At 40.4% G+C, this 14299-nt stretch overlaps 3 protein-coding genes across 3 annotated transcripts; all 3 read right to left on the reverse strand.

Moving 5' to 3' along the window:
• Positions 1–1427: 1427 nt before the first annotated feature.
• LOC137956875 (uncharacterized protein At5g01610-like) lies at positions 1428–2196 on the reverse strand. The gene has a single exon (XM_068804530.1). The coding sequence runs from the start codon at positions 2079–2081 to the stop codon at positions 1557–1559; it is 525 nt and encodes a 174-aa protein (XP_068660631.1). The 5' UTR covers positions 2082–2196; the 3' UTR covers positions 1428–1556.
• Positions 2197–2488: 292 nt separating this feature from the next.
• LOC137957000 (exocyst complex component SEC15B-like) lies at positions 2489–6708 on the reverse strand. Its single transcript, XM_068804693.1, has 2 exons — positions 4174–6708; positions 2489–3333 (listed from the first exon to the last, which is right to left on the reverse strand). The coding sequence occupies exon 1, from the start codon at positions 6626–6628 to the stop codon at positions 4190–4192; it is 2439 nt and encodes an 812-aa protein (XP_068660794.1). The 5' UTR covers positions 6629–6708; the 3' UTR covers positions 2489–3333; positions 4174–4189.
• A 4016-nt stretch (positions 6709–10724) lies between these two features.
• LOC137955261 (bidirectional sugar transporter SWEET17-like) lies at positions 10725–13101 on the reverse strand. Its single transcript, XM_068802121.1, has 6 exons — positions 13068–13101; positions 12902–12938; positions 12576–12786; positions 12304–12465; positions 11766–11885; positions 10725–10898 (listed from the first exon to the last, which is right to left on the reverse strand). The coding sequence occupies exons 1-6, from the start codon at positions 13099–13101 to the stop codon at positions 10725–10727; spliced, it is 738 nt and encodes a 245-aa protein (XP_068658222.1).
• Positions 13102–14299: the final 1198 nt, after the last annotated feature.

Below are 14299 nucleotides of genomic sequence, written 5' to 3' on the forward strand. Positions count from 1 at the left end.
ACTTCAGGATAGAGAGGAGCCGAACTTATCAAGGTCTGCAACGTGAATACCATTTTTCCCGTCCATGAGCAAAATGGCTAATGTACCAACTTTGCAAAGCAAAAATAACTGTGCCAAGCTCCCACAAGATTCATCTTTGTTCATCTCTATTTCCTAAGCTACTTGATTCAGGAAGACATCCATGCTTTAATGAGATCTAGTAAGATATAAGCTTGTGTTGGCTCATTCAGAAAGTATCCATGTAAATCAAGAAAGTCTGAAATATCTTATGTCCAAAGCACTCCACAATGTACGAGACACTAAACCAAAAAAAAAGAATATGAAAAGATGGGCAAAATATCATGAGTTTGAGGTTTCAGAGTTCAAAGGATATGCACACACCCATGCTTATACTTAGCTGCAAGTCAATATCAGTTGTTCCAAATAATATTCAACCGTGGTCTCTACTGATCGTTTTAATTTTCTTTTCACTGACAATATGTTTAAGGACAAACAATATTCTGTTAAGATGACAAAATCGATGACTCAACATTATTCAATTTATAGAATCTGGTTGCGTTCCAACAAAGTAGAGAAACAAAAGTTGCCCAAGAGACAAGGGCGCGTGTGTTAGTGAAATCCCGAGCTTCATTCTGCCAATCTGATTGCTCCAGCCAGGGCAAAGAGCATTTACCCTGCTTTGAGATTGTTCCATCACACTCCATGTACAAACATTTCAACCATTCTTCTTAAATTTCAACCATTCACTCTCACATTTGGCAGTTCTGTTTCCAAGCCATAGGGGATTTGTAACTAATGAATGTAATGAGATACTTGAGTTTGTATCAGAACATCTTAAAACAGAAGATGCAAACAGTTGAGTTACTCAAAAGTGTAAAAGGTCTCTCCTCTTTTCCACAAATAAGGCTAGACTACTAATGCTAGAACACGTTTAGATTTTCGGTCCCCTAGAACTACCTTCCCACATTAAACTCTAGATCTGCATACAGTCCTCCACAGAGAGCACTGAATCTCTATAAGTCATTTTAGAAAGAAACAAAATAGACACAAGATACAGTTTCACATCTGTATTTAGAACAATTACATTGCACTCTTATCTTCTTGGCTCTTATTAGAGTAATTATTTAATGCATAATGCATTTTCCTTCTTTCATCTAGCAACAGAAGTAATTCTCCATCATTAAAACATGAGAATTTGTTCACTCTAGCAGTCACTTGCAGATTTCCCCTTCTATCTAAAGAGAATTGCTATTTCAAATTATTAGTACAGGCTACTTAGGTTGAAATAAGTAAACCTAAGTAACGAAACGAAACCAGCCAATTTAGTTCTCATCTTTCACTAGAAAAAGAAAAAAAAAAAAAAAAAAAGGAGATAGGAATTACGTATCAAACCATGCGATGATTCGTGACGGAATCCACAAGCAAAATTGGTAGGAAAATAAGAAATAAAATGCATAAAACAGGCGAAATATGAATATGCATACTTTCCAATAAGTAGTAAACCAGTCATTGTATCTAAAACGGTTAACCTAAATCACCTTACTTACGTAACAATTCTAGGTGGAAGAAACAAAGGGTCTTCCACTTGTGAGTACACTGTGCCCGTTAACGCAGTCCAATCCACATCCACACTGCGGGCACTCCTCGAAATTATCGATGGGAAAATTGGCGGAGGCGATCCCGACGGAGAATTCCAGATCGTCACCAATCCGTTTCACCTCCACGATGTTGAGCCAAAAGAAAAGCACCTTGACACTGATTCCACTTAAATCCCGCAGCCTATCCTTAGAGATATAACCGCTGATAGTCGATTTGTACTTCAATTGGTAGGATCCCTCGAGTGAAAAGCTGCAAGAACCATTCAAATAAGCCTTAAATCTTCCGGTATCCCGATCCAGCTCGTAGCCCAGTACTCCTTGGGGAAGTAGGCCAATTGGGAAATCATATCCCTCCAAAACTTGGTAGGCAGAGAGGTTATCGGCCGACAAGGAGTATGCGGGCAAGGATCCTGCAAAGAAGATTCCGACAGCCAATATCATCACACAGAGAGGCAAAGATCCCGTCTTCGCAGGTACCCCCATTTCTCTTTCCTGAAGTTTCCCCAGCAGTTAGATTAGAATACACGGGTAAAGGCGTGGCAATATTTATAGTAAAGGAAGACGACAGTGCCAAACGAGAAGACGGGAGCCTATGTGTTTGAGCTTGGACCAGAAGGGCATCATCCAGTCGAACAGTCTTTGGTTTTTTACACATATTTTAAGGCTAAATCAGTCGACTAATAAATGAAACATGGGTTGCATTTGTAAAACGAATCTCTAATAGGCTGTATTTAAAGAAAAATGTATACAAGAGAATTAATTATAATTAAAAACATCCTTTTAACTATTTAAGACAAGGGTGGATATCATTTGATGCGATCATTGATTCGTTGTCTTATGCGAGTCAGATCATCCATACTTTCCGCTCTTGCTCTTCAGAGGGACCGCCAATGTCTAAGTAAATCATAAGATTAAATCAAATATTGCATCACCAGCGAATTACAAAACTGCAATTACTTATTTCGTTCAATAAATGGTGTTCAAGAAGAAATAAAAAAAGGGTCTTCTTCCGGTTCTCAGGCAATCAAATCCGCATCCGCACTGCGGTCGCTCTTCGAAGTTATCAACCGGGAAAGTGGCAGATCCATAACCAACAAAGAATTCGAGTTGATCGCCTTTCCTGGCAACTTCAACAATATTAAGCCACAGGAAGAAAACCTTGAGCTGAATCCCCGCGAGGTTCTTAAGCCTTCCTTTGGAGATGGTACCCGTGATGGTCGATCTGTAAGTTAACCTGTAGGAACCCTGCAAGGAGAAGCTGCTACTCCCGTTCAAGAAGGTTAAAAATTTGCCCGTGTATGGGTCGAGCTCATGGCCTGTCACACCTTGCGGGAGTAGGCCAATGGGGATTGGCCTCGAGAACTTGGTAAGCAGTGGGCGTATTTTCATCCTCCGACGAGATTGCAGGTAAGGGACCTGTCGACAACAAGACTGCGCATGTGAAGAGGAGGACAGAACTCACCATGGTCTTCATCTCTCTTAATTTCTGGACTATCAATGCGATGTCTGAGTCTAAATTAAATAGTGAAATGGACTGGATTGTTTACATTTAAGTAGCGGAATAACGGGGACGTGTTTCAGCTAGTATCATGCAAGCTAACTACCGGGGAGATGGGTGCAGGTGTAATGGCTGGTTGGAACTTGAGAAGAGGAGTAGACTAGACATTAAGCACAGGTAGCTCAACTCATTTCGTGGCAACTTGATTATATTCTGTAACTCGTGGCTGGACCCGACCTATAGACAACAAAATTTACCATTTTAGATAACAAAAATGAAAAATGAATTAAAATTATGGGAGGTACAGGAGAGCTTCTTTAGATTGTATTTCTAAAATTCGAGAAAAGAAGTTAACAAATGAAGAATAATCCCAGTCTCACCCTACTCTGTTTTGCTGCAAGTTTTTATCAGAAAGTCGAAAAAGTTGTAGGTTCTCTTTTCTTTTGCAACTTTACACATATGAATACTTTGCTATGATACTATGTCGAATTGGGTCCAAAGTCTATCTCAAAATAACTAGCCAGCTTTATAAAAAAAAAAATTCCAACTAATAAACTCAAAATTTTTGTATTTACTAATCCATGTAAGACTATTCTGTGACAGTCTTTCTGCACTATTGGAAGTCCTAGCTCCCTCCGAATTTATGTTCATTGTTTTCTATTTATGTATTCTCATTGGTGGCGCTGACAAGAGCGGAGTGAGGAAGCCAACTGGTACTGATTGCTGGAACAAGGAGCTTTAATGCCTACCAGGCTAACTAGTGAGAAATAACTACTTCCAAGATAAGAAGAACTTTAAATTGAAAGAAGGAGAAAGGGAAGGAGAACATCTCCGTTTCAACAAATACAGGGCTAAACAAACCTTTCAAACAATCATTTTTTCTTTAAAAAAACACATGAGGCCAGATTCACAAACGAGCACAGTTGTAACAGGTAAATGAAGAGGGCGACAATGAATGGAACTTTAACTAGCATGTATCCGGAGTTAGTGGCTATCCCAGATTATACCCATATGTAAACCTCTATGTTCAAACAATAAAACCAAAAGAATGAAAGAAAAGAAAACATGCTCTCTTACATGCAAGGCAATTCATTCAGCTAACATCCTTGAGTCGCTTTATCAAAGCATCCAGTGACTTCTTCTTAGGGTTCTGCTTCAATCCCCTGGTTCCAAAACTACCAAAAAGCCGATCAGAAGCATCCCTGAACTTCTCAGAAATTATCCCCACTTTCTTATAATCCAAAGCACTGTAACTCTTCTCCCTGATGACTGGATTGAGGAAATTTTCCGGGTGGTTGTTCATAAGCAAATTAACCAACTGCCTAGCTTCTGAAAGAGCACCCCTTAATTGATTTGTGCCTGAATCAGAATCTTGAAAGAGATGCGCTTGGTTATCCGCAAAGGATTCAAACATTCGGATATCCACATCTATACCCATTACAGCATTCCCATTAAACCTTTTGACGGAATCCCCAAGAAAGGCACCCACGATCTTCTCTGATATATGGGTGAGTACACCATGAAGAACCCGTTTAAGCACTTCAACTGGCAAAATCTGTTGAGCGGTAGAAACCAAAGTCTCCAGGTATATAAGCACTTCATTGGCATATTCATTTCCATTAGGTGGGAAGTCATCGCTCATCCAGTTTATATTCTCTGTCAACAACATGAAGTCATCGACCTTAGCTTTAAGTAGCCCTGCTAGATGCTCCTCAGCAGCATCGCGAGCATTTTTTAGTGGGAACTGTCTCCTGGCTCGCTCTGCCATTCTCAGTGGGAGTCCTGATAATTGAGCCGCATGACGGAAAAAGAAGTCGCAAGCCCTTTCCAGGACTGCCATATTTGCTGCGACCTGCATAGCTTGAGAAACCCCATGAACTGAAGAATTGATAAGTTTTACCAGAGAACTATCCAATACTTCAATCAGAAGCCGATCCAGATACTTCTTCACCACATCATAGAAATCTAACTGCCCGCCGTAAGACAGAAAGCTAACAGAATCTTCGATGAAAGAACGGACAATTCGGCAACAATCAGGCACGGTGGAGGAAAACGGTGCTACAAAAGGGAAAGCTGGGACTATATCCGAAGTCTGTATTTGGAACGAGAGCACATTCATGGAATACTCGTACTCTTTCTTCATTAGCATCTGCTCAAACTTATCAGCTGCCAGGGCATCAGTAATTAGTTTTCGGCAGTCCGATAATAAGAGTTCGTGGTACTTGTCCCGGTGTTTGCTCAAAACATCAAGCAATGCATCCACGGGGTAGCCGTATCTGCGCAAGGTCACACCTAGAAGGCTCACGTAGTCTTTGATTAACAACAAGTGATTAGCAGTTTGCATTCTTGAGAACTGGTCTTCCAATACAGAGCACATTTTACTCATGGCGATATCCCAGAGACTCTCCACTTCAAGTTTAGAGATTAACCCACCACCGGTACGTAAAATTCGATCTTCCACAATGAAAAAACCGGCAATTTGCGCAAAAAACTGCTGGTGGGATTCAAGGAACGGGGTCATCGAAGATACCTGGAAGTCGGATGTTAATTGGAGTTTGCGATTCTCAAAATAGTACTGTTTGAATCGATCTTGGAACCCTAGGGTTTGGTTGATATGATACCCTCTGTATAAAGGAGTGAGATCAAAGCCGAAGGCGCCAAGCTTATCGTTGGGTTCATCGCCATGGCCAACCGTGGGATCCTCATCCTCTTCTTCTTCAAGGGTGTAGATGCAGTCGCGCAAACTGAGTCGGCTCTGTTCTTCGGCCTGACGCTGCTTAATCCGAAGTTCTTCCTCCCTTTGTCTGGCGGCGGAGGCCTGGCCGATGGCAACCTGGCCCAAATTACGGCTCACGACCCGGATCTGTACAAGCCAGTCCCCAAACTCCTTATTGATCTTCAGCTCGATGTGAGCTCTGATGGCGGGAATCTGCTTCTCGAGCATCCGTCGGAAAGTGGAAGAGGGGCAATCCTGAAGGTGATCGCGCTCGAGGGCGTCAACACATTTAAGAGCGAGATAGAAGTTGGATGCCTGGAGATGGGCGTTGGCGCGGCAGCAAAAGTCGGCGGTTCGGGCGCAGGCGCGGGCAGCATCGAGGGCCAAGGCGGCGTTGCGGGAGATGTTGCGAGCTTCAATAAAGGCATCGAGGGAGGCGAGAAGGGGGCCAGCGACGGACTGGAGGCGAGCGTTGGAGTGGGAGAGAGAGGACTTGAGAGAGTCAACGTCGGAGAGAAGGGATCGGAGGTCGTCGACGGCGCGGATGAAGTCTTCAAAGTGAGCGCGGCAGACTTCTTCGATCTCGGACTCCTTGGAGCGGGAGAAGTGGCGAAGGTGGTGGAGAAGAGTGTCGGGCTTACCGGAGGCGAAGGCCTTGCGAACGAAAGGACCGAGGTCTTCGCCGTTGCAGATGGCGGAAGAGAGGAGAAGGAGGTCGAGTTTGTCGGAGGAATCGGGATCGTGGGGGAGGGCGGTGGGAGCGACCTTCCGTCGCATCTTGGAGGAGGAGTGCTGCACCGCCGGAGGAGCTGGCATGTCTACAAAACCAATCTCTATCCTCTCCTGTGTGTCTGGATCCCCAGATGGTAATCGCAATCGAATCGAAGGAAGCGGGTCCGAATGTGGAAACGAGAGACGGGAGGTGGATGTGTCTCTTATTAGTTGACTAAAAATATTGACCTAAAATTATGTTGCAGGCGGATCAACGATCCGTCTCCTGTAACGCTCGATACGTTTCGGAACATTAAAACACGGCGATTGAGTACAACTGTACAAGTATACGCTCGTGGCGTAGCTGTATGTATAGACGAGTTTTTAAAAGAAAAAGGAGGGAACTCGACGAAGTGTAGTCGAATTCCCCAGAATACGGGAGGGAGGAAACCAAACAAAGGGGGCCTCTCACGTGGGATTCCAAACCCTCAGGTTTTCATTTTAGTTGATTTTCTTTTTATTCAGGTTTGCCCTTAAGCTCCGGTTAGTAAGCCAGGGATTGAGTCGACTCGAGCCCAGCTCGAACATGTTTGAATCAGATTTAATTTAAATACTTCAAATTTGAACTCAAGTTGAGCCCAACCTTGAGCAAAATTGGAATTGAGTTCAAACCCAATAATTTTAACCGAGTTCGAGCTCGAGTCAAGATCGAGTTCTAACCTACATTTAAAATTTTGCATAAAATACATGTCTCAATTTGGGTACTGGATTTCTGTGGGCATTGGGGGTTTATCCCCTCAAAGTGTCAAGTCAAGGTTCATATACCCCAATAACAAGAGATTTTTCTCTTTCCAATCAGTATAATTGTCTCCATTAAGAGGAATTATATAGGAGGAATCAAATTTTGGAAAAAAATTAAAGTTTAAACAACTGCAAAATAAACAATAATTTTATTAAACATGCAATAAAATCAAATATTACCCATGTACATAAATTCAAACAAATAAATCAACATGTCATTATAATATTTTTTGTGGGCTTAGATTATAACACATAAGCGATTTATATCACTTTATGATGGGATTAAAATTTGTCTGTAAAAGAATTTTCTACGCATGTAGGTAACTAGATTTTTTTTTTTTGAAATATTTTTTTCCCATCCTGATTAATTACTTAAATATAATATTTACCTTATGGGGTTAAATTGTTATATCTCCATGATTAATCATAATTTTTTATGTCATTAACTTTATATAACTAAGTTTAATGTCACTAGACATTTTCATAATTAAGAATGTTGTGGCTGTTACTCAATTATTCAAATGTAACCAAAAATATGACACCAAAATAAATGACTTAAATTGATGTTAATTATTAATTCCTTATATTTAAGTCAACCAAAAATATGCATGAAAACTAAGTATGTATAAAAGCCTAAATAAAAATTTTCATAAGATAAAAAATTATCATAAATATGCATTTATACATTCATATATACATGTAAAATATATATTGATTTTCTAGTTATTCAAATACCTATTAAATGTATACAACAATAATAATTAAAGTGAGATGGCCTATAGGTAATTTCCCAATAATTTAAGTTGAGGGCATGGGTTCAAATCCCACACTCAACATTTTTTTCTTTTTTTAAGGATTACCGACCTGTTTGCGTGGTTTGGAATGGGTGAGTCGCATCGAACTTAGTTTGAACCCTAGAGGTCGTCTTCAACCTCCAGGTACGCCCAGAGAGCAACGCCCTACACCGGCCTCCATCACCACCTCAACGTCATCTACCGTCGTAATCGATGACAACGCACCTAGCACCAACTTTGGCTATGTTCCAACATGTCGTAGAGCCAATAATGCACGACGGATACTTGCCCAGAAAGGTGTTTCTTCGTTTATGATGAATCCATACAGGTCCAAGTCCAATCCCTACCTGTAAATAACAATAAAACGAATTTTCCTCCACAAAATTTGAACCCATATCCTTTTTGTTCATCCCCATTGCTCACCATCTCTCTGGTCGTGATGCACGATGGATGACGCGCAGGGAAATCTGTGACCGACACTCAACCAATGCAAAGTGTGTGGATCGACGGTACCGGGAAGCTTGAAACACTAGTTTGCATCCGTCCAAAATTTGAGAGGGAAAGGTTTCGCATCTGGTCCAAACTCTTTAAGTAAACGAGATGTTTCGCGAGCTTGCGAACCGAACCGAGCTTCGTTAGGGTTCAACTCGTTTATTTAACGAGTAGGAAACCCAATCTTGAATTCGATTATAGATCGGGTTTATTCGAACCAAACCGAGCTGGAACTAAGCTGAGCTCAAACTATTTGCGAACCGGCTCGGTTCGATGCCATCCCTACCTGTTAGAGCCTTTTCTACAAAAAAAAACTGAAAATGCATTTCTAGTAAAAATATGTTTCCAATAACTATTAGTGCCTCATATTTTCTGGAAACATTTTTTTAGTTACAAATTCTTACGAGAAAAATCATATATATTTCTAACTCAAATGGGATGAAAAACCATAAGAATTTTTTTTGAGTAAGTATTTGACAATTGATTTTGACAAGACAATTTTGTATTTGATAATTTATCAAATAAGTATGATAATATATGAGATTGATTATCAATTTTCATTTATGTTTCTTAGAAATATGTATCCTATGAAAAATATTTCTAGCTTTTTTATGAAATATAAATTTCAAATAAGGGGCACTAGCAGGACATATAAGAGTACTCCAAGACAAATTTTTATGATAATTTTGTATGTGATAATTTATTTTACTACAAATTTTTGAATAAGTATGGTAATGTATGAGATTGATTATCAATTTTTCATTTATATTTCTTAGAAATGTGTATCCTATGAAAAATATTTCTAATTTTTTTATGAAGTATAAATTTCAAATGAGGGGCACTAACGGGGCATATAAGAGTACTCCAAAGATATTACAAAGTATAATAAAAGGGAGTCGGGGGCATTGCTCCGTCCTTGACCAGCCCACCTCCTCTTCCTGATACAGCGCTCTGAGAAATTTGGCCCCCGCCGATGGGAAAGCTATTGATCATTTTTTTCTTCTTTTCCGAAATAGATGATACGTCAAATCGACTTTTCTAAACGAAAGAATCAGACTAAATGGGCTTCACTTTTGGCAATTGGCATGTACAGAAATCCAACAGTCGCTGTGAGACATCGTAATTCTCCTGCAAAAATGTATTTCTTCTCCATTGTAACGTCAAAGCTTCTAGTTAACGTTCGACTGTTACGTATATTTCCCTTCGTCTTCCTTCGTTCGTTAACAAGTTAAAACGTCGGACAAAGATCAGGCCGATGCAAAGGTGCATGCTTTCATGGCGAGACAAGAAGAACCAGGCTGACTTAGAGGAAGAGGCGATTCAGATGGAGGTGGATGAACTACTATCCTGGGTGAAGTAGAAATATGGAATCTGTAGTGATCTGGTACAGATTTACTGCTTTTTGTAGCCACCGATTAGATAACTCTAAAATGTCTTCAGATTTACAGCCTTCTGTAGCCACTGATCTGGTACAGATCTAATTGGCTAATGGCGGCAGTTTGGAAGTTCCACAAAGAAGAAGGAGACGAAGACTAATATGAAACAGATAACTGCCTTAGCTCGAGAATTAACAGATGAGCGAGTTTGCTTCAAATCTCAATGGCTCTTCTGCAAATTAGTTACCGTAGTTCTGATGTGTTGTCTCCCAAAACCTCTCTCATGGAGAGAGAGCCATCCATTATCTGTAATTTGTACCAGAAAGAACCCTTAATGGTATCTTTCCAATTGGATTCTTTTGGGATCAAACTGTGAATCGATCTCAAATAGGCAGCACCTCACTCTCTTATAAAAAATAGAAAAAAACGATCATGATGACTGTAGAAATTTTTTCTAATAAATTACCATAATTCATCACCCATACGAAGAACTTGACAACAGAAATGAATGACTTTGTATATTACATCCCACAAGAAAAACGAAGAATTGCCATTCACGAAACATGATCAAGGTATTGAATGACATTCGGCATTGGCCATGGTTGGGAGAGGACTAGTGATTGTCCTTGCCTGTGCATGCGTTCAATCCAAGGAAACAAACTGAAGATTTATCCTTTTAATAATGCTATTACTTCATCCCATATCGTAAAAGATTGATCTTCTTCCTCTTCTATCAATTTATGGCGCAGTGATCTTGTCATCATCTTCCCCATTGACTGCACTTGATTGGATTAGTCTCTGCCGAGCTTCCTCAAGTCCCTGTACTCCGGAATCAGCTCTGTTGGCTTGCCTGTAGATAGCGTAAAGGATCAACTGAGCTGCTCCGAACACAAAGCCCGTCCCGTTTGGTACCTGCACAACAAAGGGACAGAAGCCACTAATATTTGGGTTACGTTTTTGCTCTTGATGACCGGAAGAGAGCACGAGACGGAGTTGGTGAAGAAGATTATTCAAGAAATACATTCATGAATTTGGTTTTCCGAGCATCACAACATCATTGTTGAAGAAAGGAAATTTCGAAACTAAACCTGAAACGCAGCTGAAAATATATAAACAATATTCACAAGCGAAGAAACCAGTTTAATCTTCCGAGTTTAGAGTATCTTGATTTTGCAGTCTGGAAAAAGTAAATTTTTTGAGAAACAGGAAAGAACGGGCCAGCCAAACTTCAAAGCCGCGCGTAAACCTACTTTGATCAATTGCTTCAAAATCTTATTAACTTGGATACAAGGAAATCTGTCAAACATATTCAGTTATTTAACTGAAAATACCGAAACAGGTAAAGAAGAAGTTAACAACTAACTAGTTCCATTTTTCTACTACCTCTTTCCTTTTCAATATTTAGCTGAAAAAACTTCTGAGGTTCATCTTCGTTTCTCTGTTACTTGGATGTATACGACAGGGTACCGCTGCTGACCCTAAATTCAAACAAGCGACGACAAGGTAGAAATCAAGTTCCATCATTCCCGTCATTCAGAAATGCATTTTCAGTCACCAGGGACAAAAACAACATATCATCCCTTGAAAGAAGGGAAGAGACAACTCAATCTAAGGTAAAGACGGACAGTTGGGAAAGCGAAAGCGCACATGTTAAAATGCTTGTGGTCAGAATGAGTTCGGATTCACAAGTTGATTTTCTGATTTTTTTTTATTTTTTTTTCCTTTCAGCGGAAGAAGCAGGCCATGTAATCATGAGTAATGAATGAGAATGCAACTTACCCCGACGAAGATGTCTCGTTCCAGAACCGAGTAAAACGTCCAAATTCCTCCATTGATGAAGAGGAAAAATGAGAGAAAGAACGGCATATACTCCACGCTCCTCGTTGTTATCACCGTTTTCTATAGACATGATCAGAGATAGGATTAGTTTTGAGTAATTTTAAAGAATTGAATGACCAGAATTAATAGATGACTGAGAATTTAATTCCATCCCTGCGTTTGAAATAGAGGAGTTGCACATTCTTTAACTTTGTTTTTTTGGGTAATTAAAGATATTTGTCTACGGGACTGAATGGCGACATGCGGCCTTTGCGGAATTAAAGAACTGAAAGAACTAAGCTTTCTTTCTAGTGGAGCAGGAAGTACCAACCCAGCTGGTTTAACTATTAATGATTCGATGTAGCAGAAAGGGGGAATTAAAGAAGGCAAACGTGGCCTCCGGATTGAATCCTTGGTCGTCGATCATGAACGTGCCACAGATAAACTGGGGGAGTCCTCACTTTTTCACTTTTAATTGGAGGGGCGACAAAGATTTTACCATGGAAGCTAGAGGCGAGCCGTACATGAAGATGGTCAGTCCGACGCACAGGAGCCCAATCACAGTCACTCGCAGAGTCCCATGGATGGCAAGGCGAGTCACCAGAACAGCTGCTCCCAGAAAACCGACGTCCAGAATCGCCACAAAGATACCCGTCTTCACCTAGAAGACGTCTAAATGAAATCAAAACACCGATCGATCTTCGATAGGGGACATATTCATGGAGGTTGTGCGTGGTGATTGAAGAAGGATCAAATGAGAAGCAATCTCACCCTTTTAAGCGGAGGTGCATAAATGAGGAAAAGAATGATGTAGATAAATTCCAGAACAACGCCGACGCTGTTGACAGTGGCAATCAGATACCCACTTGGCTTCGTCAAGCCATAGTAAGTCCAGAGGGATGAGCTCAGAAATGTACAGATATATGGAAGGCCTTCGAAGTCCTCCGTCGACCCTTTCTTCACTATCCGGGAGAACGTCTGACTGCAACGGCGGCCAGAATATTAACGTAAGACGACGTAGAATTAAAGCAAAAAATTATAGATTCAAAAGCTTGTAAAAGGTTTTATGGGTCGTCCTCCGGATGATAGGTACTGACATTGGAGAAGCAAATATCAACAAAGAGCTCACATTCCCTGAAATGGAGCAGACAAGTCACAGAAGTCAGCCTCTTCTCTTTTTGCAGACGCAGTAAAAAGGGGAAACGACGAAAAGAGGAGGATACATTGGTGAAGAAAGCATCGCATCAGGAAATGATAACTCACCCATGACTCCAAGAATGAAACTAAGAGTCCGCATCGATCGATCCTTGATACACAATACTGAGGTTGAAGAAGGCAGATATTAATCAGTTGCTCGCTGGGAAGAAGATGTACGCTTCTCTAATGGAGCTTGAATGCGCAGGATATATCAATAACTCAGATGAAGGTGGTTGGACTACAAAACACCATTGAAGAATCCTGCAAGGCTAGGCTTAAGCATACACATCAATGGTGGGGTGTATCGCATCGCAGTCGATACATATCAGATCTCTAAATAAACGAAAAACTCCATTTAAAAAAAAAAAAAAAGTTGACCGTTGGATAGGATCATTGGGGGGGTTAGTCTAAACATATTGAATTCTGAAATCCAACGCCATGGAAACGACGAAGCTCCTGGCTTAACAATTAAAATGCAGAGACAACATAAACAAGTACACACGTGATATTTTCATATTCACGGCTGTCGTTCTTTTCCTTCTGGTGAGACATTTTTAATCTTTTTTTACCCATTTGGAAGGAAAGACAGTCTCTGCGATTAACTCTTCTTTGTCCGAGTCAACCAACGTGAAGGAGCATGTTTCAGTGCAAAATAAGAAATTACGATTAGAGTCCCCGATACCAATCGTAATCATCAAATGGACTTATTGCAGTGCAATCAATTTCTGTCATCAGGGGATCAGATTAGGTAGTAACAGAATCGCCTTGTATGATTTTTAATTGTTCTTCAGAATTTTTTTAAAATTTTTGGCCCGTCAATATAAACTAACATCTTTCCAAATCATTTTCAGAGGTGAATGATACGAATCGAGTACATATGAGACAAGCAGACGGATTTAGGCTTGAACTTAACCTCCGATACCATCTTGCTTGATCAAATTCATGCTTTTAGCTCTATTTTTCTTCCTCCTGTGTTCTAAATATCAACTTTAAGGCGTAGTATTCTGTCTAATAGTAGATGAGACTGTATGAATGCTAGACTTGGTAAAATGAAAGACTCGGTAAATGCTGAACTTGACTTCAAATATATGACACTGCGTTAGGGTGGTTCTTTACAGGTATCAGGCTTAAAGTGTCATGGCTGTCACATAGTGATGCAAATGTTTACTTCTGAAGAGATTACATGGTTATCTATCAAATAATGTATCTATTTCAATGTTTGAGTTGCGATTATGCTAGGGAGAGGTTGTTTTCAAAAACACTTGAGAGTTGATGCATTGAAAATTCATAGGGAGACA

Source organism: Aristolochia californica, unplaced genomic scaffold (assembly GCF_029961685.1).
Source record: "Aristolochia californica isolate CCGP_79_NKW_82.1479 unplaced genomic scaffold, dmAriCali1.0.hap1 SCAF_2, whole genome shotgun sequence".
Lineage (NCBI taxonomy): Eukaryota > Viridiplantae > Streptophyta > Magnoliopsida > Piperales > Aristolochiaceae > Aristolochia > Aristolochia californica.

Excerpts from the sequence above, each read along its gene's own strand:
- LOC137956875 (XM_068804530.1), bottom strand. The coding sequence starts at position 2,081 with ATGGGGGTACCTGCGAAGACGGGATCTTTGCCTCTCTGTGTGATGATA.
- LOC137955261 (XM_068802121.1), bottom strand. The coding sequence starts at position 13,101 with ATGCGGACTCTTAGTTTCATTCTTGGAGTCATGG. Across the intron at positions 12,466-12,575 it reads ATGCACCTCCGCTTAAAAGG|GTGAAGACGGGTATCTTTGT; the intron begins GTGAGATTGCTT and ends GACGTCTTCTAG. Across the intron at positions 11,886-12,303 it reads GCTCGCCTCTAGCTTCCATG|AAAACGGTGATAACAACGAG; the intron begins GTAAAATCTTTG and ends TCATGTCTATAG.
- LOC137957000 (XM_068804693.1), bottom strand. The coding sequence starts at position 6,628 with ATGCCAGCTCCTCCGGCGGTGCAGCACTCCTCCTCCAAGATGCGACGG.